This window comes from Pectinophora gossypiella, chromosome 10, assembly GCF_024362695.1.
Source record: "Pectinophora gossypiella chromosome 10, ilPecGoss1.1, whole genome shotgun sequence".
Taxonomy (NCBI): domain Eukaryota; kingdom Metazoa; phylum Arthropoda; class Insecta; order Lepidoptera; family Gelechiidae; genus Pectinophora; species Pectinophora gossypiella.
The window spans coordinates 15185011-15211476 of record NC_065413.1 but is presented as its reverse complement, the minus strand read 5'-3'; the positions used below and the strand labels follow the sequence as shown (position 1 = coordinate 15211476).

Below are 26466 nucleotides of genomic sequence, written 5' to 3'. Positions count from 1 at the left end.
ATGACGACCTCCGCGGTTGTGTTTCACCTGCCCCAGTGCATTGACTGCTTGTCTTGCTTCTGGGTCACCTAGAATCAGGCTAAACAATTGAATTGTTTTGTTTTGCTACTCACTAGACATCGGCAGCAGAAAGTTCGCAGACATCTTGCTTTTACCGACCCATTAGCTCAGTTTGTAGCGCGATTCCATCTACATTTACTATGGTATATAATTTTATTTATATATGTCACCGTAAAATTGTAAATAACGTTAGATTATAATCTATCTCGCGAGATTGTGAACTGTCGAAAAATTGTGAAACGTAATATACTGCTTACAATTTAACGTATTATTATTCGTCAGATTATAATCTATCGAAGTAAAACTGTTAAATCACAATCTTACAATTGTCAAATTGTCAACTGTCCGACGGCTGTCCCTGATTGGTCGGCCTTACAGTAGACCGTTCTGTGTCCATAGAGTTAGGAATAAAACACAGGTGTCAGTCAAATAAAATAAATGCTCTTCAAGATTGTGAAATCAAGTACGTATTTATTAATTATTTAGTAAGTAATCAATAATTCTGACATCACATGGTAAGAAAAAATGTATCAAAATTAAAAAAATCTGAAACGTATCATTCAGTATACTTTTCGTGTGTAAGATAAACATGCTGGCGGCATAGGGGTGGCCCAAGGGCCACCCCCGCCGCACCCTAACCTACTGTTATGCCTTGTACAAATTATGACAAAACACTATTATTCTAAAAAAGAATTATGGATATCTATTTATTAATCCCAAAAATAAGTTATACCTAACAAACCAGTATTCCTAGATGTTATTATGGGAAAGTAAAACTATTATGCTAAAAAACGTTATGCAAAAAGGATTATGATAATTAAAATTATGACAAAAACATTTATGCATTTTAAGAGAATCCCAAATTAACATTATGCTCACTCTAATAGTTTTGTAACTCTATGGTATAGCACGCGAGGTGCGTTTCGTATCACAATTTGACGGTTTCACTTCGATAAATTATAATCTACCGAAAAATAATACGTTATATTGTAAGCAATATGATACGATTCATAATTATTCGACAGTTCACAATCTCGCGAGATTCAAATCGATAGATTATAATCTAACGTCATTTACAATTTTACGGTGACATATACATACATAAACAGCCTATATACGTCCCACTGCTGGGCACAGGCCTCCCCTCGATCAACCGGAGGGGGTCTGGAGCATACTCCACCACGCTGCTCCACTGCGGGTTGGTGGAGGTGTTTTTACGGCTAATAGCCGGGACCAACGGCTTAACGTGCCCTCCGAAGCACGGAATCATCTTACTTTTTCGGACAATCAGGTGTTTCAAGCCTGAAAAGTCCTTACCAAACAAAGGACAGTCTCACAAAGTGATTTAGACAATGTCCCCATCGGGAATCGAACACGGACCTCCAGATCGTGAGCCTAACGCTCTAACCACTAGACCACGGAGGCTGTTATAGCGTGTATTGCAGGCCTAATAAAATGCGATTTGTTTAAATTGGACGCATTCAAGGTTGAGAAATTATGACAGATGGAGGAATTATTTGAACATCAAGAACGTGAGTTGTATTTATAAAGAGGGTAAGGCGTGAGGGGAGCGTGAAATTAAGTTGGAAATGGATTCGAGATTGCATTAGCATTCAAATATTGGATTTCGTGGAGGTTAAGGTAGGAAATCGATATATTGGAATGTGCAATGATGAGCTTTCCAGGCTACGTTCACCAAAAACAATATAGATGGCGTTGTACAGCCTTAACGTGATAATTAAAAATTTTTTCATTAGGAACGTATATGGGTGGTTCTTCTTTTTTATCGACAATAAAAAGTCATGTTCTCGATATATCGGATTTAACATCTTTAACATTATAACGACAATAAATATTTTAAAACACCATATAAAGATGGGTCTGTAGAGGACTATTTAGTGTTTCTCTTTATCTTGGTAACATACTTTTCTTTGCAGGCGCATTCCAAAAAATATTGTGACAGAGTGGTCCTTTTCATCGGAGACAGCATTTTAATTTACCACTCTGTCACAGAATTTTGTGAAAAACAATCAAGCTTCTTTAAGGACTAATTGAGGAACCGATTAGTAGTTTGCTTGTATTGTGAGTATAATAAGATAACTATATTTTTGGACAATGGAAACATGAAACAAAATTCTAAAACATAACTTATCAGAAGCAGAACGAAGGACAGATCATTGTCGATAAAAAAAGAAGAACGACCCATATACGTCTATACATTGTTTTAAGTTTACGCGCTTTTGTGTTCTCTAACATAGTGGACTAATGTTATGGGCGATAGGCTGATCCCTTATCACCATATGAACTAAGTAACCACGCTTCAAGAGACCGCAGACATAAGTATGACATTTTAATTTCAACTTGATACCTCCACGCGTTTCCGAGAAAAAAGTTCTTGACAGACAGACGGACAGATAACAAAGTGGTCCTGTAAAGGTTCCGTTTTACCTTTTGTGGTACGGAATCCTAAAAAACATTTCGATAACCAAATGCTGTGGGTACATACGCCATCTATTGGTGCCGGAAATTATATAACGAGGGTCCCAACACCCTTAAACTAATTAAGTAAGTACATTCAGTTCTTACCTTTGACATAGAATAAGGAACAATATTACGTATATTACTATAAAGTCCATCATATCCAGTTCATCGTATCAACAGTGGCTGCAAGTCGTCTTTGATTACTTGTGGCTCTGCCCACCCCATTAGGGATTACCGGCGTGAGTTTATGTATGTATTGCATAAGTGGACAACCTGTATACGACGACCTTTAGTTCAGCATGTCTGTCGCGTGTTACGGGTATTTTAGTCTCGGCTTATCGGGTCACGGATGTTATCCGTTTGTCGTATGCGTCTTTTTCAGTTTTATAGTATACTTGTGTTATTGTTGCCTAATCTAATGTCTTCCTGGGAGAGCCCTCGGCACTCCCCATTTGTCCGGCCTAGTGGTTAATGCCATCTGCGGCAAATCTACAATAAGTCACGACAAAAATAATCGAATGTGTTCACTCAAACTCAAAACTGTCTTTATTCATTAAGTAACATAGTTACACTTTGAATCGTAGTTTTTTTTACATAGGTACATATATTTTCGGGAAACGTCTTATCCGCCTAAAACTGCTATAGATTCTCTTCTAGAAAAGTATCTGCTAGAAAAACCTCTGCACAGGAACAAGGCGTTCTTAAAAAAAATATTGAATGAGATTTCAGCGTGAAGTTGCTGTTATCTCCTCTGTACATTGACTTATAAGCTATAAATTAAAAAAAAAAACTTTTCTATTAAAAGTTTTTACTCAATCTCGTTATTCTGAGTGTGTGCGTAAATCAACACTACTGGCGTCGTGCCAAAGGAGATACGTCGACAATAAATATAAAATCCAACACCAGAGAGCTTCTCGATATAACTACAGATACAAACAATTGTGACCTGATTTTTAAAGTGTTTTATTTATACAGGATGTGAAGATCTCAATTCTTATATAAAATATTTTGTAAGTACGTCTTAGGGCCCTGTGCCGAGATTTTTCTTTCTTGCAGCTACTTTTCCTTGGCCATACAGGATCTCTCCTGTCTCGTCTCGTCCGCCTAAAACTACTGACTAGTACTAGTACTAGTTTTAGGCGGACGAGACGTTCGTAAAAAATAATATATGTTTCTGTAACAATTTACGACTGAATAAAGATATTTTTAAAGCGTCTTTTTCAAACATCACATTCGGATGTGACTTTTTTCAAACCCTCGATTTCTTCCAATTAATTTCAAACCAGGTAAAAAAAATTAGACCACATTTTTTAACTAGCCATTTTAAGAGCCACGCTCTTGTCGGTGTAGCATTCTCCATTCTTGTCTATCAAAGACCAATTCCTTCGCTTCCTTATAAGACACGACGTTCGCCTTCTCTTTAATCTGTTCCATGTAAGCTCTTCTTGGTCTTCCCTGTCCTCTCTTTGAACAAGGAAAACAGTGAAGGGAAACAATTCCCTTCTATGATGTAACCTCGTTTATCGTACGTAACCTATTTCAGTTTACGCTCAGCTATTTCGGAAACAGTAGCGTCCGCCGAGTCAGTGTTGCTATTATGAAATATTAATTACTCTTGCCCCAGATTTACCATACTTATGTGGCAAATAACGCTATCCAGCATTTTTTCTAAAACATACAAATAAATAAACATTTTGAATAGGCTTCCAAAGATCGTCATGAGATAGACTAATTGTAACGTTGTTTTTAGTAAGATGATCCATGCTTCGGAAGGCACGTTAAGCCGTTGGTCCCGGTTACTTACTGATGTAAGTAGGTAAGTAGTCGTTACATGAGTCATGTCAGGGGCCTTTGGCGGCTCAATAGTAATTAGTATCCCTGACACCAGAGAAAACTTTCCGGGAGAAGAAGACTTTAGAAGTATTATATCTCTAGACATAACTGTCGAGCAGTGGGTGTACATTAGTATATACACCTCTACCTACCCTTCCGGGGATACAAGCGTGATGTTGTAAGAATAGTACTAACATTTATTTAATGATGTAAGGGAAAAGAATATTCAAAATAAAACACGACAACCCATTGAAAAGAAAGAATACCTAATAAGTATAGATATTTTTAGTTTTTCGTCGGTGGTTATTTAACTCGATGGACACATCGTCATGTGTCCATCCCTGTACTGAAAATAAGGTACCTCATATACGGATATGAGATCACAATGGAGCCGTGGTAGCCCAGTTAACGCTTGCCTCTCACTTTGAGGTCGCAGCTTCGAATCCAGCACAGGCCTAAACCAATGATTGTCGAATTTGTTTTCGAATTCACGTTTGGATCGTAAATGATTGTCACGTGCTCAGCGGTGACGGAAAACGTCGTGAGGAAACCCACATTTCCGAGAAATGCAATTTCGGAGGTACCTATGTGACCTAACCTGTATTGGGCTGGTTTTCTCTTCGCGTGTTGGAAGGTCAGACAGGCAGTCGCTTCTGTAAAAAACCCGACCTGTCAAAATCTTCAGGTTAGGTAAGGGGACCCTGTGGAAAATGGGATCCGAGACGACAATTGTAAAGCCATTTACGGATCGTCTTTACACAATTTAAACCGCTTAAAAATCGTGTAATTATCGTACACGAAACCTTAAACTGTGCTGTTAATTATCCACTTACAATCGGACCATTGCTTAGCTAAATAGCTTGAAATCGTAGCTTAGGCAATTAATGCCCCGATTCCTACAGACACCTTATTTTATTTTAAGCTATACCCGTCATTTTCTTATCCGCCTAAAAGGAAAGGGACGGATGATTGACAACTGTTAATTTTAAAATGAATGAATAACCCCGGCGAATAAAATAAGCATCTCGCTCATGTGCAATCCGTTTGACGTGTGCTGTCAACTTAATTCTGTCGGGTATATATCCTGCGCAAATGACTTTTCTCCGACGTCTTTCTTTTTTTCTGTCGGGTTATTGGCTAATATAAAACTTTGGGAGGGTATTTTTAAATTTCTGCCTGAAATTGACGTGTCTTTGATAAATTTTACGCCTGTCGATTACCCATCCCTTTTCTTTTCGGCGGATAAGAAAATGACAGGTATAACTTAAAATAAACTTATGATGGTGTGTACCGGAATCAGCGCCAATATAATACCGAAATAGATAAATAAAAAAAAACAAATTAATAAACGAATAAATTAATAAATAATTCATTTCATTTTAACCTACAAAACACATGACCACTGACACAACCAAACTATAACTCTTACCTCTTAGGCAACATAAGATTCCAACACATGCAAAAGACAATTCCGATCAACATTTATAAATAAACAATTGAACAGTGCGAATTCAAAATGAGTTCCCGTGACTTTTACAAAGTGAATTATAATAAAGACTCGACAATCTCATTGGACAGTCAAGACATTCTTGATAACGACACTGAATTCAACGCGAATCAGTTCAAGCTTTACGATGACTTCACAACGGATTTGCGCATCAGTTTCAACCCTATGAGGAACTATCATGATTATGCAAACGAAGTCGCTTCGAGGGGTTACCATGAGGCCCGGGAGAGGAGACGAGGGGACCCCAACGACTCTGGAGTCGATATGGAGAATGGAAACCCTCTAGATGAAGCTGCAAAAGATAATGAGCTGGTAAGTCTAGGACGGGTAGCTTGTGGTTGTTCATTTTCGCTTTGTAGTTTAATAGGCAAATTATATAAATGCCTGTTCATTTCAAAACGCTAGAATAGGCATTTAGTTAATATGTTCCGTTTTATCGCGCAGTCATTTGTCACAGAAAAAGTTAACAAAATTAAATCATTGTCATCGACTGCGATTATAAGTGTTTTTACATACCTACAATTGCAAGAGAAAATGATCAAAAATAATTAAATATCGAATCGAGGATCAAGACTTGTCAGTTTTACTTCGTTATCATCATCATCATCAGCCGTAAGACGTCCACTGCTGGGCATAGGCCTCCCCCAAGGATCTCCCCGACTTCGTTAAATAAGTTTTAAATGCGGCCTGAAGTCTTTACTCGTGTTGCTCTATGTTATTCAATAAAGTTTATCGTATTTGGAAACATAAGAGCGGTTAAAAATGCCACATCGAAGCAATTCATCGAGAAAGCAATATTGCTATTTGACATTTGCGTATATAAATGTAAGCAATGCCAACAAATGTAAAAAAGCAATATTGTTTTTTCAGATGAATTGCTTCGATGTGGCCTTTTTAAACCCCCAACGTTTCCAGACCGAAGATGTCTTTCTCGTATGCTTTACAACAGGCGACACGCTTAATGTCCCGTCACTGTAATGAGGTGATTTGCCTAGCTATTGTGTCTGAGACACGGATGCTTATTGTGAGAGCTTGAAGGGAAGTAATAGGAAGGAAATAGGAAACTACTCGCTATTGAGGTGGTAAAGAGGGGAATATAAAATCTCTCGACGACGGGTTTCAATTAAATGTGCTAATGTAACATTCATAATAGAAACAGTTTGCTTTATATTGCTCTAAAAACTATAATACATGTTCTTTGATGTCTGGATTACTCAGCCATAGAAACGGCCAATCAGCTGGCGACCCTGCTTCAGGACCCCTATACCGAACCCGACGGCGTGGTCGACGATTTCCCTCATTGAGCGTTTATCGCTATCGGCCCATTAAGGTCGATTAATTCTTTCAAATATAACCCTCTCAGACGATGCTCTTAGCCGAGATTCGCTCCCAAATGGCTCCCAAACATCCTCGTCCTGGTTTGGAGAGTCACGGGTTCAGTTCAAATCCCGTTCAAAACCCATCCAAATCCTTTCCGCATATTCTCTTTATAAAAAATTTACGCTTAACCGTTAAGTGTGCAATCGAATTTTGAAATGGAGTGGAAACCTTTGGTATTCCTAATTAATAGTATTTCATTCTCATTTGCCAACCATCTGTGTCACAGCACAGAAGCTCCCTTTAATCTAAGAATCAACATCAGAATTAATAGTTGACCCAAATCAAGCTGAACGTGCAGACCAGACAGATGTCTTCAGTTTCATAATTTACTGCTCCGTCGAAAGGGAACTAACTAATTTAGGGTAATTTATCGCATCGCTATCATGACGTAAGACCCCATAGATCCTTGAATTATTAGCAGTTGTTTTTTTTACCATTTTAGATTCTTATGTTTATATGATTTCGGTAAATTTTCAGCCTACGAAATATATGTCGCTATGCCTACATTAATTTCTTTGATTATTTGGTCTGGTCACAATTGAAAAGCGGTATGAGGAGGAACGCAATGTCCAGCGCGTAACCATGACAACCAAAGACGCTACCAGCGCGATGACCGCTATTTTTATTCAACTTATACACCGCGGATAATATAGTAATTAGGTGAAATAAAAATAATAACAGAGCACTTTTTATGTCTAATTTAACATACAAATGTACTTTATTGCAAAATTAAAAGAAATAATTACAAAAGAATCGCTTAAAGCGATTTCTTCCAGACAAACAAGGCGAGGTAACATGTAAAAATATTTGTAAATAAAGTGTACAATTTTCTACCATGGTAAACCCACTTGAAATTTTGGCTATAACATCTACATATTCCGGTCACTCTTCATACTAGGACATCCAAAGGGAACTTACTAATTTACCGCATGCTATCATGACGTAATGACCCATAGTGATGGTTGAGTCATAAGTAGTAGCGGTAATAATATGGGTCGATTATACTCAGCGATACACCATACGGGAACGATACGTGATAAGAATGCTAGAAAAGACATCGTGCGTAACGAATTGAAACGATTGTAACTTTATGATCGGTAGTTTTATGATTTTTATTGAAGGTACAAGTGTAGATGTCCTTAATGTAAATAAAAATGAAAAATTATCTGCGAATATACTGGAATAAATTGAGTAAAGTAAGGAATTTGTTTTTGGCGTTCGAAGACTGTCGAAATGACCAGAAAAATCCAGACGTAATAAAAACGAGCAAAAATATACAAAACAGACAATTTATACATTGTTTTCAATTTATACAGTGTCGAAATATCGGGAGTCTCATATCCCCATTTAAACGCGGTAAGAACCCGTTATTATGTGCTTTCATTTAGACAATTTATATTATTGTCCCGTTTCGCAATACAGGATTTCACAGAAGCGAATGGAATGTGTGAATCGACGTCTCTGTATTATTAAAGCACGTCAATTCAACCGTTATAAATCGTGTTCGGTTTACTAAATGAAGCCGCATTTGTTCAACGATTCTCGCCTCGTGTTTACTCTGTCGGCCGTGAGTACATTATCCGGCCAATTAAAAAATAATGTACGCGTTTCCCTTACTTGCGTGCGCCCAACCGGTATTTTACTGCAACACCGAAACAGCTGCGTATAGCTCGTGTACGGTAGTAACCTTGACCCAGCTTAACTTTACTTATTTCGGTAATTCTTCAACGTAAACACCTCACCAACCTCCACCTTGATTTCTTTGCCCTAAAATGTATTTTACCTTGTTTCAGTTGGAGAACGAAGTGATGGTAGATCCTTGGAGCAGCATGGACTCCTCGAATTCACCGTTAACCGACTCCGTACCTTCGGCGAGTGACGACTGTACCCCCTCCACATCGAGCGAGCCGCGCGGACACTCAGATGCCTCCCCCCTATCCCCCGACGCGCGCCGCTTACCAAGCTCTAAAGACAAACCCAAAATTCCACAGAAGAAAGACAAGGCGCGATCCCGTGACCTTACGTTGGAGTTAGATCCCTTGGAGCCCCTCCCCCGCCGGCACTTCCTCGATGATGACTACCAGCCGTCCAAATCTAATGTCGAGTGCCGTATCCCCAAACCTCACTTCCTCGACCACTCCCCGTCGCCGGACGAGTTGGACGAGCGCAGTGACATTACAAACCCTAACTTTTTGGACGACGAGGTAGACGGCGATGACCAAGCACAAAGAAAAGCCGGCGCTCTACCGAAGCGGCCAGCTAAACCCTCTACTTTTACTCAAGAGGACCGACCACACAGGACCAATTATAGAACAACATTACATTATGGGCTGGAGAATGCGGCGAGATCCAGCGAGCGCGACAAACGAGCATCACAGCTGTACAGAGGAACATGGCCGGGTGAGCGCGACGTCTGGACCGCGCACGACTCCGCCAGTGTAAGAAGTTTCTCCAGCAATGGCTCTGACGGCCCGAGACCCGCATCCAATTTAGAAAACAAAATGGAATGCGTATGCTCTCTTATATCTCTGCTAAGTTTATCACCAGAAAACAACGCAGATTTGAGCGGTCCTCTGCTAGAAATGAGTCGTTCCGTCGAGAGCTGCATAGCTATGCGACAAGCTGGATGCATACCTTTACTAGTGCAATTGATCCATTCTAAAGTACCGAGGGAAACTCGCGATCGGGCGGCTAAAGCTCTTAGGAATATAATCCATACTCAGACTGATGATAAAGCTGGTAGACGGGAGGCCAGAGTGTGGCGATTACTAGAGCAAGTTAGAGAATACTGTTACGTGTTAGAAGATGTAGTAGAATCGAGGAAAGATGGGAAGGAGGCTATTGAGGATGACAACACGAAGCATCCGAGTCAGAGCGTCGCTGCGCTGATGAAGCTGTCCTTTGACGAGGAACATAGACATGTGGTGTGCCAATTAGGAGGACTTCAGGCATTGGCAGCGTTGGTGAGTGGGGACCAAGCGGCGCACGGCAGCAGAACTGACGACAACACCTGCTTAACCATGAGGAAGTACGCGGGAATGACGCTGACTAACCTGACCTTCGGAGACGGAAACAACAAGTCTCTTCTATGCTCTTTCAAAGACTTTATGATGGCCCTGGTTGAACAACTGGAGTCTCCGAACGACGACATGAGACAGGTAAGAATTATTTTGTTACCCATTTCACATCCAATCAATAATCTTTCTATTGTGTTACGTAACTTTCATTCCTTATGTATGTAATATAATCTTTTTAAAATATACTTTTTTAGTATCCATTGCAGGCAACAAAATAAAAAGTTAATTGCTTTTTTTCTGTTACAGGTTACAGCAGCTGTTCTTAGAAATCTGTCATGGCGAGCCGACACTAACAGCAAGCAAGTGCTGCGAGAAGTGGGCGCTGTGAAAGGACTCACTAAGGCTGCTATGACTTGTCAGAAGGAAGCGACCCTTAAATCTGTCCTATCAGCTCTGTGGAACTTGACAGCTCACTGTTCAATGAACAAAGTGGCTCTGTGCTCTGTGGACGGGGCGCTAGGGTTCCTTGTCGATATGCTGAGTTACGACTCGCCTACGAAGACGCTGGCTATAGTGGAGAACGCCGGCGGCATCATGAGGAACGTCTCCAGCCACATCGCCGTCCGCGAAGATTACAGACAAATTCTCCGCGAGAGAAATTGTTTGAGTGTCTTACTCCAGCACCTCAAGTCTCCGAGCTTGACAGTCGTCAGCAATTCTTGTGGAACTCTCTGGAACTTGTCGGCCAGGTGTCCACAAGACCAACAGTTCCTATGGGATCACGGCGCAGTCCCAATGCTCAGAAGTCTAATCCATTCCAAACACAAGATGATCGCAATGGGATCAAGTGCCGCTCTAAAGAACCTACTCAATTCTAAACCTGGCAAGACACATATTATAGCGCTCGATGCGACGGCTAGGAATATGAATCTCCCGGCGCTGCCGACGCTTGGAGCGCGGAAACAAAAGGCGTTGGAACAAGAATTAGATCAGAACTTGGCTGAGACCTGTGATAATATTGAACCGGCTACGTCGCCCACCACTAGTAATAGAGAAGAGAAGAATCTATTTACAGCAACGGAGAGACAAATAGCTATGAACCTTGAAAGGCATAGGATGACATCAAGTTCTCCTCTTATGGGGACACTGACGTCACAGATATCCTTAAGTCACAGCGCTCACTTAGCCAGCTACTTGAGCTGTAGTAATACTCTCCTTAAAGGTGCGTTGGTATCACGATCCACTGCCGGTGGCAGCGCTGGCAATGTGAACAGGTCCGACAGCAAGGACTCAGTGACCAGCACACATTCTGACTCTGTATTCGAGCGGGTCATGCGTACTGGAAAAGTTCCAGTTCCCACACCAAGAAACAAAGACCTAATGAAAGCTGATACAGCGAGCGAAGCGTTTAAGATGCCCTCGAAGTCTTCTAAAGATAACTTCCTTCGTTACCCGAGTCAGCCGCCTATCCCGCCTCCGAGGAGTTCAACCGACATGAGAACGAACTACACGGAGTCCGGTTACGACGTCGACCAGGACTCGTGCGACCAGCCTGTGGACTACAGCAGAAAGTACTCGGAGACGAAGGCGGCTGAACCAGAACCGGCCGAGAAGAAGACTGAGACGAAGAAGTTCAAGAAGGAAAGTCCGAGCACGTTCGGAGACTACCAGGAGACTGACTTGGACCAGCCGACGGATTACTCGCTGCGCTACGCCGAGCATCAGTCGGAGACCGGGTCGGACATCTCCGAGCCGCCCGGACCTTCCGTCGACGAGGACACCATCAAACACTTCGCCACTGAAGGCACCCCTTACGAGACTCCCATCATATTCTCCACTGCAACATCCATGTCCGATCTTCGGGTTATCAGCAAGGACGGTAAGCCGAAGACGCCTCAAGTGAAGGAGAATCCAGAGGTCATGACCCACTCGGATGAGAAAGACACGTGTTCCATAGAAGATCCGCCGCGACATGATAATGATAGGGCTATCTCGACACCACAAAACCCTACAGCGGAGCCTATTCCTGAGAAGCGAGGGGTGTTTGACACTAAGTTTAGTTCGGGCATGATAAGTCCTGAGAAGCCGGTGAACTACTGTGATGAGGGAACTCCGGGATACTTCTCGCGAGTGAGTTCTCTGAGCAGCCTGGGGGAGCCGACAGAGGAAGACAACCTGGCCAAGAAGAACGCCATGGCCACCGTTAACGCTGACCCGCTCAGTCCTCAGGAACAGAGCACCAGCTCTAAGGATAAAGAGGGTAAGTACTTATTTATTTTTTTATTTATTTCGAGGTATACTGCTGTATATATATACAGCAGTGTACGTGTAAGTAACTATATAGTTACTTTTGGCATTACACTGCTAATCAAGTTAGAAACAACGCCTGGTTAATCTGTGTATGATAGAATTTGAAACAAAAAGGTAGGAAGTTAGAATTTGAATTATCTTCTATCTTGTGGGTTGTGAGGTGGAGTACCAACCTCATCAACACTGGTGTTAGGGTTACTATTGAGCCGCCAAAGGCCACTGACATGGCTCACGTATCGTACTTACTTACATCAGTAAGTAGTAACCGGGACCAACGGCTTAACATGCCTTCCGAAGCACAGATCATCTCACTTTCGGACAATCAGGTGACCAGCCTGTAATGTCATACCAAACTAGGGACCACAAAGTAATTTTTGTGATATGTCTCTACCTGGAATCGAACCTAGGACCTCCGGATCGTAAGCCCAACGCTCAACCTCTGGACCACAGGTGTTAATTTGAATTATGTCGACATTGTTATATGGTGGTGGTGAACGTCTTAAATAATAAAAATACCGAATTTTCGAATTAGATGGTATTGGCTTAATAAAGCTATCGACAGAATAAGTAACTGATACTATTCCTTCTATCAAAAAACGATATATGCGCTGTCATCATCATCATCAGCCGTACGACGCCCACTGTTGGGCATAGGCCTCCCCCAAGGATCTCCACGACGATCGGTCCTGCGCTGCCCGCATCCAGCGGCTTCCCGCGACCTTCACCAGATCGTCGGTCCACCTTGTAGCGGGCCTACCCACTGAGCGTCGTATGCGCTGTAATGTACAAATATTTATTTGTATTCGAAACGCTAGATTTAGTTTATGACAAGAGCTTGGAATCCCTCCAAACAAGATACTAAGATGATGTCATCGCGGGAAAGATTTCGCGAACGAATCTATCTGTGTCTTCAATTAAAGTTGGACCCTTCATTTGTAGCCTAGATTCTATGACATATGGTGCTCTGTTTTAGTAATTTGTATCTATTACTCCGCATTGTCATGTTGATATTTACAATATCTTACAATACAATACAAATACTCTTTATTGCACTTAAAACGTGCGGCCTTATTGCTAAGGTAGCAATCTCTTCCAGGCAACCATCAAGTACGGGAAATGAATTTAATAAAAAAAAAGTAGCGGGATAGACAGTGCAAAATAAAAACTTGAAAAATATAACCTACCTAGATAAACTATATTAAAAACAATACATAGAAGACAATAAATAATGATATATAAATACGTAAATATATGTATACATACATTACTATCTTAATTAGGCATCTATTAGGTACACACACACCTCCGTGGTCTAGTGGTTAGAGCGTTAGGCTCACGATCTGGAGGTCCGGGTTCGATTCCCGATGGGGACATTGTCGAAATCGCTTTGTGAGACTGTCCTTTGTTTGGTAAGGACTTTTCAGGCAATCACCTGATTATCCGAAAAAGTAAGATGATTCCGTGCTTCGGAGGGCACGTTAAGCAATTGGTCCTGGCCATTAGCCTAAAAAAAACATCTCCACCAACCCGCATTGGAGCAGCGTGGTGGAGTATGCTCCATACCCCCTACGGTTGATTGAGGGAAGGCCTGTGCCCAGCAGTGGGACGTATATAGGCTGTTTATGTTATGTTAGGTACACACGTCTCATATAACCTCGGTTAAACCATAATTGGTTTTGTTGTTGCTTAAAATGTTATATCACCACTATGTATAATACTATATAAGCTGTTGATTACCTGAATAATAAATAAATAAATACACTCTAACCTACTTGGGTCGTCGCTATATTAACAGTAACTTTGCGTCCCACTTATTGAGCGCTGTGGTTCAATCTACAGTAGTAGTAAATCTATATGGGCATATTAGGATAGAAATAGCAACTGAATAATTTTCTCCACATTTTATGCATACTTCGTTTGGTTAATATGATTAGGATAGCTCGTTGAAAAGCTTCATGCGGGCGAATAGTCAAGTAAGAACGAGTTTTGAATATATTCAGTAAGAAGTTGAGCTAATTTACTAAAAGGCTGCCTAAGCTGGATTTAAGTAAAGGTTTTCTTATTTGATGTTAATTTGAAAGTATTTTACCAAGTACGTTACAGTTTTTTACATTTTCACGAAGACAGACATTCACCTAACGATAACTTAAATACTTAACAGAATAATTAATTATAAAATGATGCTGATTCTGGTGGTGTTTTGTTAATTAGTGTTAAGTATGCCGAATATTTTTTTTCTTTCTTCCTTTCACAACTTAAATTTATTTTAGTATTAACTGACTAACAGTTATTTAGCCTATACTTACCCATAACTTTCTTGTACACCTTCATCTTCACTTATCACTGTCCTTTACCTTCCAGGTTCAAAAGCAGTGACCTTCGCGTCTGACCCGGTCACACAGCCTGCGTCAGGCGCCGCCTCAGCAAGAACATCTTCCCCCTCCCACCGGTTCATTGAAGACACGCCTCTTATGTTCTCCCGGTCCAGCTCACTGGGATCTCTGCCTGAATGCTCGCAGCAAGACGACCAGGGGTCTGTGGTGTCTGAAGTCAGGTTAGTCGGTTGAACTACGAACTACTGCATTGTTGGTTATGATAGATGCTCCTTATCTGATCAGTTCCTATGTTCTCTCGGTTCAACTAACTGGGTTCCTTGCCTGAATGCTCCAAGCAAGATGACCAGGGGTCTGAAGTCAGATAAGGTGGTTGAGCTATGAAGTACCTCTTTGTTGGTAATGTTCGATGTAGTCTTCATGCTACCGGGTTAAAGAGGATGGCTTTTTTTTTATTAAGAATAGGTTTGCGTTTGACCACTATCTCACCTGATGATTTAGACTAAAGAAGATCCAGAGGTGGTGAGGTAAATTGGCACCCGATACGAATTGTTGCAGGGGAGAGAGTTACCAATCTATAACATAAACAACCTATAGACGTCCCACTGCTGGGCACAGACCTGCCCTCAATCAACTGGAGCAGACTCCACCACGCTGCTCCACTGCGAGTTGGTTGAAGTGCCGATCTACACTCAGTATTATTTTTTATTCTATGACAGAATGTTAACTTGAAAAAATGTCTTCTCTTCCAGTCGTCTAACCTCAGGCTGTATATCTCCGAGTGAGATCCCGGATTCCCCGGGCGCCAGCGCTCCCCTCTCCCCGCGCATCAGGCACCCGCCGGCCCCGGAACCACCCACTGAGCCTTCAAGTCCACCACCAGGTACAATTTCATAATATATTGATAATACCGTAATCATCTCTTGCAATCGTCTGATTCTTTACATACGTCCCACTGCTGGGCAAAGGCCTCCCCTCAATCAACCAGAGGGGGTATGGAGCATACTCCACCTTCTCCATTGCGGGTTGATGGAGGTGCTAGGGCCAGTAGCACAGAATCGTCTCAGGTGATTCAGTCTGCAATCTCCCAGCCAAACAAGGACAAAGTGATTTCGAAATTGTCCCCATCGAGATTCGAACCTGGACCTCCAGATCGTGAGTCTAACGCTAGAGCGACCACTAGCACATAGAGGCTATATGTATGTATGTACATAGGTGATGAAGCTTATATTAATGCGTGGTTGTAATACGTGTTTGTGTCCGTCAGAGGGCGGCGCGGTGGGAGTGTTCGTAGATCGCGCGTCCTGCTTCGTGGTGGAGCACACACCGGCACAGTTCTCCGCCGCCACCAGCCTCAGCAGTCTCACCATTGACGACGAGCCTAAGGTAACTTGTGCGGGGCGACATCCCACACACATAGGCACTCTCATACACACATGCGCCACACAGAAACACGCATCACTTAGACACACGTACCACACAGACACACACGCATCACTTAGACACACGTACCACACAGACACACACGCATCACATAGACACACGTACCACACAAACACACACGCATCACATAGACACACGTACCACACAAACACACACGCATCACATAGACACACATACCACACAGACACACACGCATCACATAGACACACGTACCACACAAACACACACGCATCACATAGACACACGTACCACACAGACACACACGCATCACATAGACACACGTACCACACAAACACACACGCATCACATAGACACACGTACCACATAAACACACACGCATCACATAGACACACGTACCATACAAACACACACGCAACACATAGACACACGTACCACACAGACACACACGCATCACAGACACACACGTACCACACAAACACACACGCAACACATAGACACACGTACCACACAAACACACACGCATCAGAGACACGCGCTCCACATAGACACACACGCATACCTTCTACACAGAACTTCACATATACATACTAACACGAACCTAATAGTCTTGAAAAAGGTAAAGGAAAGTAATAGTTTCTACGTTTGTCCAGCAATCCATTCGACTGGATGTGAAAGCACCGTCTGCTCTGAAAACACGGACTGAAAATCAAATCGGAGAAGGTTCCCGACAAGCAAGCAGGTAAGGTTTCTTTCAATTCACTCAGACATATTATTACTTGTAATCTTCATTGGTTTGGTTCATCTTGTGATAGATGTAGTCATTCATCACAGGCCTTTACATCTTTATCAGATGATTTAAACAGCGTTTCTGTGTAGTCATTAGGTTGTTACTAACACCGTACCTGCGGGGGATGATTGATTCAATGGATATTTCCACATGATAATAACTCAGAATAATCAGTTCAATCAGTTACGGTGTCACTAACACCCGTACGTACTTGTATGGGTATCTGTACTTATTTGCACGGGGTGTAAGTGATATCGTAACAAATACTGAGGGGGATGACACACCTCATTGTTCTGAGTTAATATCAAGTGAAAATTTTCTTCGCAAAAGTATAGAATTGAAAATTGAGTTGATATCAAGAGGAATTTCCTGTCGGAAAATTCATGAAAATTTTGATGTTTGTTTTAGTTATTTTCAGTTCCATACATTTGCGACGGAAAATTCCACTTGATATTAACTGAGTGTCATGCTCTGAATCATCCCTTTAAATTTTCGTTACGGTGTCACTAACACCATGTATTGTGTTTATTGCTTTGGAGTTAGTTTTGTAATATTTTTAAACTTTTCAGACCCGCAATTCCGCCACTGCCACAAGCAACGGCAACTCCTAATGATCCCGCGAAAGGTAAGCATTTAAATAATACAATTTTTGAGCATCCATAAACAGCCTCTATGGACTAGTGGTTCGAGCACCGGCTCACGATCTGGAAGTCCGGGTTCGATTCCCGATTGGGATCGAAATCACTTTGTGAGATGTAGGTACTTAGTTCATATTGCGACGGATGTACCTCTGACTAGACTACCCCAACTGGGACATAGTCGTGAGCTTATGTAACTGTTTTTACCATATAGCCCAGTGGTCCAGAGGTTTGAGCGTTGGGCTCGCGATCCGGAGGTCCCGGGTTCGAATCCCGGTGGGGACATATCACAAAAATCACTTTGTGATCCCTAGTTTGGTTAGGACATTACAGGCTGATCACCTCATTGTCCGAAAGAAAGATGATCCGTGCTTCGGAAGGCACGTTAAGCCGTTTGTCCCGGTTACTATTTACTGATGTGAGTGAGTAATCGTTACATGAACCATGTCAGGGGCCTTTGGCGGCGCAATAACAACCCTGACGTCAGGGTTGATGAGAAGAAGAAGATTATTTTACTATTGTCTGGAAATCTCGGCCTTACGAGGGCATGCATTGGTCCACAGGCACCCAAACCCCGCACGACACGTGCAAGGTGTACTTCACAGAGGACACCCCGGCAATCCTATCCAAAGCGGGTAGCAACTCCAACCTGTCTGCCTTGTCCATTGAGTCGCACGTCGAGGCAGAGCGTGAAGCGCGCGACACCTCTGATAGTTCGAACCTGAGCGACGCTGGGGACCTGCTTGAAGAGTGTATTCAGAAGGGGATTGCTAAGGTATGTAAAACGCACACACATGCAAGGTGTTAGTGACACCGTATCGAATACTCAGGGGGATGATTCAGAACTAATATCAAGCGGAATTTTCCATTGCAAAAGTATGGAATTAACAATAATAACGACGAGAAATTCCGCTTCACCGAATCATCTCCCTCAGTACTCGTTACGGTGTCAATTACACCCTGTATAACCTTAATATGGTATGCGCTATTATAATGCAACTATCAATCGCACAAACACGCCGTAATCGTATGACGGTGTTATCTATATATTTTTAATTTTATCTATCTACATGCGGTGATAAACAATGCGAAAGTATTATCAAACGACATCAAATAATCAGTCACTATCGTTGGGCGACATACACATTCGTTTTTTTAACGTGACTTCTTGTAGTTTTGCTGCATATGGCATTATCTATGGCCGGAGTTGACTTCTAACCACCACCAGTCCAGTCAGAAGCAGGGATACACCATCTATCGGTTCTATTTTCAGGTTGTGAAGAACGGTCCACCCTCAGACGTGTCGTCCGTCAATCCGTACCGGGATGAATTCTATGTAAGTGATTGTTTATTGTAATTCAGTCATTTTTGTTATGTTTTTTTCATGTGGGTTGGTAGGTCAATGACTGGTACCATCCCTGGTGTGAGGATCTATGATCCAGCCACCAAAAACCCTTGAGATATACTGGGTGTTAGTAACACCGTAAAAAATACTGAGGGGGATGATTCAGACCTTGATTCAGAATTAATATGAAGTGAAATTTTCGTCGCAAAATTCACGACATTTTTAATTTTTTCTTTTAAATTCTATACTTTTGCGATGGAAAATTCCACAAGAAAAAATGGAAAAAATAAATAAAAAATAAATGATTATTTTTTTTTATTTTAAATGATTATGAATTATTATTATGAATTAGATATTAACCCAGAATAATCTCCGTAACAAATACCCTCAGTATTTGTTACGATGTCACTTACACCCATTTTCAGTGATGAGTATTGAAATCCGAGCTTTTAGAGGTTAAATTTAGATCATAATTACGATTCGCTTATAAGTCACAAGTTGTTTCCCCTACAGCGGTCACTCCCGCCCTACCTGCGCTCGTCGACGGAGACAGTGAAGCAGCCGCGCGGCGCCCCGCCGGCGGGGTCCCCGCCGCGCGGCACGCCGCCGCCGCCGCTGCCGCCCAAGGACGGCCGCGCCACGCCACCGCCGCGCCCGCCGCCGCGCCTCGACGAAGGTACCACTGTGCCCTTAAGCTTGCCACATACCTTTTTCACTCATCCAAGGACGCTGAAGACCAGAGAAGCTAAACGTCTTCACTTAAAAACCTCCAAAAGTGAGTCGGTTTGAACACTGGATCCCTGTTTTATACTGCTGTGGACAAGAGGAAGATCGTCGTAATAATTGCCAACCTATTGGACTGCAGGACTGGAGTGCAGTTGGTTACTTTCATGTCAATTTACCAATGTCATACTCGAACTGAACTAAGTGGCCAATTTCGCTTTCCATTACTCACTCGAGTTACTATCCACCACATTAGCTCACTTCACGAAACCAACCACACCAGCCAATAACAGCTATATTAAATTTTCCATAAATAACATATCAACGTTATCTTCACAGGCCGCAGGCACGAAAGCAGACTCCCAGTGAAGACACAGCGCAACGTTCGTGAGAAACCCAAGTTGCCGACCACATCCAATCTAGCTCGGAACGACTCTCTCAGCTCCCTTAGCCTGGACTCCTTCGGCTCAACAGACCGAGAAATCTTCGAAGAGACAGTCAAAGCTGGCCTCTCCAGTGTCAATCCCCGAGCTAAGTTCACTCTTGAGTCCAATAAAGGTAAGGCTCACTCTGTAGAGCGTCCTTCAGAGTCCACCCGCCACGGTCGACACCACAAGTCTCTGGACAGAAGCGACAAGATCGCGCAACACCGACCTAAAGTCAAAGATCCTGAATTCGAGAGGAATTTAGCTTCCGGAGCGTATAACTTGAAGACTTCTAAGACCAAGCGGTTAGACCAAGAATTCTCTAACATGAGCCTAACTAGATCCCCATATTCTTATCACGGAGAAAGTTCCGGCTTCCTAGGCCACCATTCACGAAGAGGACACAGCTCCAGATACTATGATGACGGCCCGCCTTCTTTACCGGCCAGAATGGATGATGACAGGCGAAGACCTTTGGAAAGAAGCAACTCATTAAGCTCGCTTAGCAATGATTCATTCGGCTCCACCGACAAAGAAGTCTTCGAACGCTGCGTCAGGATGGGAATGTCGAAAGGTCAGCCTAAGAAACGCGACGATGGAAAGCTTAGAGTGCGCAGCGACGATAGATTGGAGGCGCGAGAGTCGCGACGTAGAAGGAAGGAGGTTAAACCTCCTCAAGGCGCGTTGGAAAGGATGGTGGGAGAGGAGTATTCTAGAGATAGAGCTATACTGGAGGAGGTGATAGCTCGAGGCGCGGGCGAGTTGAACAAACAGTCAAAAAACGTCCCAGCGCCGCCTGCGGCTCGCGCGGCCGCAGGCGCGCCCGCAAGCACCGCGCGAGACACGCACACTGGCTCTGAGAATGACTCGGCCTTCGACATCTCCACCGATCTCGACACTACCAATGAAACCATCGACAACCAAGAAGTCAGTGTCTTTGACCGCTCCAACGAACTACCTACTATCGACTCTGGAAACACTACGTTTGAATCCGCCGCCGATATGACGGAAATGGACAGATCCAATGAGTGCCTAGCTCCGAAATCCATCAATACTACCATCGAATCTGAAGTCAAAGACGAATTGAATAGGTCTAATGAATCCTACGCGGACGTCTTAGACGGATCTTGGAGCGACCCCGAGTCTGCTAAGAACTATGAGGTAGCTACTTTGACTCGTAAAAGCAAGAACAAACTGGAATGGACCGACATTAAATGCACAGAAAGACCACACGAGGAGCCTAAGAAGAGCAGCTCTGATACTTGGAACGACAATACCTGTCCTGATGACGTCACGTTCCCAACCATCAGTGGCTCCGTGCATATGGTGTCTTCTATCCGGAGCGAGATAGCAGACCTTGGTATGGCGTTACCTGATTTGTTAGAAAAAAGCGACATTATTAACGTGTCTTTCTCACGGCCCGATTTGACGAACAAGCTGGACGAAGAACAGACGGAAACAACTCAACAGCTGTATATAACTGAAGATAGTAGGGCCGACAGTGAAAGGCTTCTAGATAACGTCCTAGAACCAAGTTTCACTTCTCTTGTTGATGACGGGGAACACAAGTTTGACTCCATATTATCATCAGCTATAGAGAAAGAGGCTGCAAGACTGGCCGCACAGTTAAAAAGCTCACAATACGGCATGGAAAACAGCGTAACATCTCTTACTTCTCTGGATCTGGAAAATGTCAAACCACCGTCCAACTTAGGCAGTCTCTTATCTCTAAGCGCTTCGGGACACTGGGACGAATCTTCAGCGCAAACATCGAAAAAGTCGAAAAGCCGAAAGAAGTCTTTACCGGTGGCTCTGATGGTTAAAAGAGCATTAAGCAATTCTATGCATCAAGGGTCCTCTGAACATTTGGACAGCAATCCAGTTAGTTTCTTAGACAATGTGAAGCCTCCCTCAGAAATGGAGCATATTGACATGGAGAGCAGTATTATTTCTGTCTCAAGCATTGTGTCCGAAATAGCTGAAGTCAGAGACAAGACGCCAGTGGTTTTTGACCTCAATCAGCCAATCCAAGACTTTCCTCTATGCAATACTTTTAACAATGTCTTCCATGATTTAGAAAACGTCAACCCACCATCCTTATTCAACGAAATGACAGAGTCTACTATAGAAATAGATCCAACTACAGCACAGCAAGTTTATGATGACTGTATCTCCACTCTGAACGTAGTAACGGATATTCCTTCTGGATCCGAAAATTGCACGCCGATACCCTCAGACATAAGCAGCGTAGAATCCACGCCGAAGAGACAACGAAATAACTATTTAACTCCAAAAGAGAAAAGACATGTTTCGAAAGACAGATATCAGACTTATACGATCAGTGACGCAGACACTGTGGCAGAAAGTGATGTTGTATTAGAAGTGGAAACTGAGGAATTCATGACTTGGACTAAGTCTGAGAGCGACAGATCAGAGGAGTACGTTACAGCCACCTCCGAACTCAAGTCTAGAAGAAAAGTCAGTGCGAAACAGCGGCGAATGGAAGATAGAGCTAGGTACCAAACGCAGACTGTAAATATCCACAACATTATCACACAAGAGTCTTCCCAACCTAAAGACCCCCATATTGAAAGTCTGAAACAGCGTTTGGCTGCGAAGAAGACAGTGAAACAGAGACGGATTGAAGATGCTGAACGTTTCAGAACCAGAACTTTAAGCGAGGATATACCGCCTTCACCTACCTTCGTAACGAAAGACGCTAATTTTGAAAATGTCGAGACGACTACTGGGTATGACAGCTTATCTTCCAACGAGTTGAACCACCAACAGATTCACGACAACGGGCAGAGGGATGACGATGTTTTCTCCAGAGATGCGGACAGTGGACACAACGAGGACGACTTTGAACTAAACTCCACTCAGATGCAAACTTACACTAAGAGCTTCAGAAACTACCTCCCGGTTATCGAAAGTCCGTCCGCTGTTGACTTATGTGTTGTTAACAACTTGAAAAACATTGAGATGACCGCCTCATACCGACTAGCCTTACAGGGTGATAAGAACAATCCAAGTAGCAGCGATTTTGCAAGCTACGAGGGTGACAGCAATTCCGAAGACAAAGTGCATTCTGAGTCGGATACAGAATCACCTCAAAGTAAACCGAAGCCGAAGATAATCAAACCTGAAAACAGGCGAGATGAAAGTCTAGATTCTAACGAGTCTGTCGATAAAGAACTAGAAGGACCTAAGGCAATTCGGGGCAGAAAGAAGGCGATGTATGTGTCACCGTATAGGAGAAACATAACGAATGTAAAGAAGCCGGCTAACCAACCAGCACCAGCCAAAACGACTTCAAAACCTGCTTCCACCTCCAAATTGGCGAACCTCGTAAAAACTCCCGCTAGTGCCAAAGCACAAAGTAAGCCTAGTACTTCCAAGCCGTCAAGCGCTACTACTTCGCCTAAGAAATCCATTCCAAACAGATCCCCGACTAAGATAGCTCAAGTTCAACAGAAACCGATAGCCATCCCGCTAGTCGGTGCGAAACCGTTGCCTTTGGAGCGTCAAGGAACCTTTACTAAAGAGGAAAGCACGATCCCGCCTAAAGATCTACCCGTACCTGACAAAAAGACCAACGTTCCTAGGATGTCAAAAGTGACAACACCCACAAAAGCCACAGCGAACACATCTCCGTCACGGCTGCCACAACCAAACCGGTTTTCCAGACCGCCTCTAACAAAAGCGAATAGCAATCCGAAACAAACTAAAACTACAAACACGAGGCGACCTTCGGACAGCCGCATCAAAAACTCCGCTTCAAATCAAAGTTTGCAAAGTAACGATAGCGCCAGAACTGTCACTTTAAACAGGGGATCCAGGCAAGGCAGCACATCCAGTGTTAATTCTCAATCCTCGAAAACCAACACTAAAGATGTGGAGAGCAAAATCGCAAGTCTGTGGAAGAAAGTTGAGCAAACTAAGAAGCAACCTGCTAAAGCGGACAAAAGGGTCTGGATTGAAAGTGACAAACCTGAACCACCGAAATTGATCAGGAGTTTCACCTTCGAGGGTCAGCCGAAGAATCAGGTTCCAACGGCTCCTAAGCAGAAGTCAGCCATTGGTATTAAAGTGTCTCAAATACCAAGTTTGAAGCCTAAATCTTCGACGAGTAAAGTTGGACAGCCATCTAGTCCTAAGAAGCAAATTACTACTAGAGTGTTTACTAGGAAGCCGTTGAATGGACAGACTTAATTTAGTGTGAGTAGACAGTATAAAAAGACTACTGCCAATTCGTGGCAAGCTTAACGACAATGATATACGTAGTAAAAATTTCAGTCAAGAACTGTGACCATAATTACTAACCCATTCGTCAATAAGTTGACTTGGCCAAACTAATTGAGCAATTGAGAGAAGTATCGAATTTGATGCGTAGAATAAGTTAAGTGTTGGTAAAAACTGAATGTGAAGTGAATGAATCGCGCGATTGTAATTGTCTTGTATGCATTTTTTTATTTTTTTCTTTTATTGATTTTTAATATTTCAATTACTTATCTTATGAGTTTAAAAGTTTTTGAAGAAATTGTTTTATAAATATTTTATTTATTAAATTGAGAACTTATTGATTGTGAGGTAATTCAGAGTGAAACATAGTGATTTTCATTAATTTTAATTAGCATTTTGTAATGTTCTATCTATGTAATGGTATTTGAGGTATCTCTTAATCGATTTATAGAAACTAAATGAATAATATGCGAGATTGATTGTGTTTAGAATCAGATAGCCTAACTTGAATTTTCCCTTGTTAGTTATTTATATCAATTTCGTACCTAGTTTTTGAGATGACCTAAAAATGTGTTGCATTTATCCACGAAGAGACAAAAACTAGCACACATATTCTAAGATGTTAACTCGAAACTTCCTGCACTCGACTCGGCCTTAGCTGAGCATTTCGAGGTCTTCCTAGGTCGCCTCAACCTCAACAACGGTCGTCGAGAAAGTTTCGAGATAACATCTTAGAATACAGATGTTAAACTATATGTAACCCAGTGTGACTGTATGTTAGTTTTTTAAGAGACAAGACGTCACAATTAACACTAGATTAAAATGTGACAGCTGTCTGTAAATTTTCTTTATTTCAAGATTATATTTTTTTATGTTTCCAAAGTGCAATAAATCACAGACAATAAGGCAGTCTCTTGCATTTCGCGACAAACACTTGCTTTTTTTATATATTTTTTACTTTTTTATGTGATGGCGGCATTGGAAGGTCGTAAAGAAGAAACTAAATCGATCGATTTGATTTTTTATTATGTAAACATTCTACTTCTTCTCAGCCAGTAATGAGCTAATATAATAACCACCATCTTTTAAATCCTCATATTTTATATCTAAGTATTTATAACGTCAATACATAAAGTTAAGTCAATGTATTTTTACACCAACATCCATATTCCAACTTCTTTCTTTCAACCGCATTTTACCATTGAATTTCTATTGGGAAACATGTGGTTTTGTCAATAGAAATATTGAGATGGTAAGATATGACGTATCCATTGTAAATAACACCCATAGTAGTCTAGATTTTAAGGTTACCATAATACATTTTGTATATTTTTTCATAATAATATTATCGTCGTAATATTGTCGGATTGGCACATCGCTTCGGAGTAAAAATGAAGGCATAGAGTTATATGCCTTGGTTGTTACGTCTAGTCAGTTTTAAAGTAATAGGTAAGAGGAATTCACATTGTTTGGCTTGTTAAGAATAATTTTACCAAAATTTTGAATAAACCGCTTCTCGTATGTAGTTTGCATTTTTTGGCTTTTCTCAGGTATGTAGTATTCGCTGAGTCGATATGTCCGAATATGAAAGTAATGTTTGGTTATAATATTGAGAATGAGATGACTTTTACCGTCACAGTCACTACTAAAAAAACTTCTTTGAAGAATAGTAGTGACTGTACTACAAAATAGGTCCCTATTAGCTTCCCCAATCATGTCACTATCATGAAAAGTACTGATTTGTTTACGATACACGTAGGGCGTTGCGTAAATACTAGAATATTTGTTTAACATAATACCTGATGTAGTTAGCCATCTCTTTTCATCTCGTAAGCCAGTTTAGTTAAATAATAGATGTAAGGTGCGTACTTGGTGGTAATAAATGACACTTACTGAATATATTCGTTTTATTTTATACTTACGTAACATCACAACCCGGACCCTCCGTACTAAAAACTCGCTTTAACTGTAAGCGAGACAG

The 26466-nt window shown here is 42.0% G+C and overlaps 1 protein-coding gene across 3 annotated transcripts in view; it reads left to right on the top strand.

The window, feature by feature from the left end:
- Nucleotides 1-26382, top strand: part of LOC126369923 (adenomatous polyposis coli protein) — a 76290-nt gene extending 49908 nt beyond the window's left edge. For 2 of the 3 annotated variants that reach the window (XM_050014514.1, XM_050014515.1), the window contains 11 exons: nucleotides 9055-10419; nucleotides 10585-12538; nucleotides 14950-15142; nucleotides 15674-15804; nucleotides 16189-16307; nucleotides 16976-17064; nucleotides 17682-17737; nucleotides 18314-18525; nucleotides 19024-19086; nucleotides 19609-19771; nucleotides 20158-26382. In XM_050014514.1, the coding sequence (XP_049870471.1) occupies nucleotides 9055-10419; nucleotides 10585-12538; nucleotides 14950-15142; nucleotides 15674-15804; nucleotides 16189-16307; nucleotides 16976-17064; nucleotides 17682-17737; nucleotides 18314-18525; nucleotides 19024-19086; nucleotides 19609-19771; nucleotides 20158-24455 (8643 nt within the window). In that variant the 3' untranslated portion in view covers nucleotides 24456-26382. Of the gene's footprint in view, nucleotides 1-5810; nucleotides 6194-9054; nucleotides 10420-10584; nucleotides 12539-14949; nucleotides 15143-15673; nucleotides 15805-16188; nucleotides 16308-16975; nucleotides 17065-17681; nucleotides 17738-18313; nucleotides 18526-19023; nucleotides 19087-19608; nucleotides 19772-20157 lie in introns of all 3 variants that reach the window. The other variant, XM_050014513.1, reaches the window with a different exon arrangement.
- Nucleotides 26383-26466: the final 84 nt, after the last annotated feature.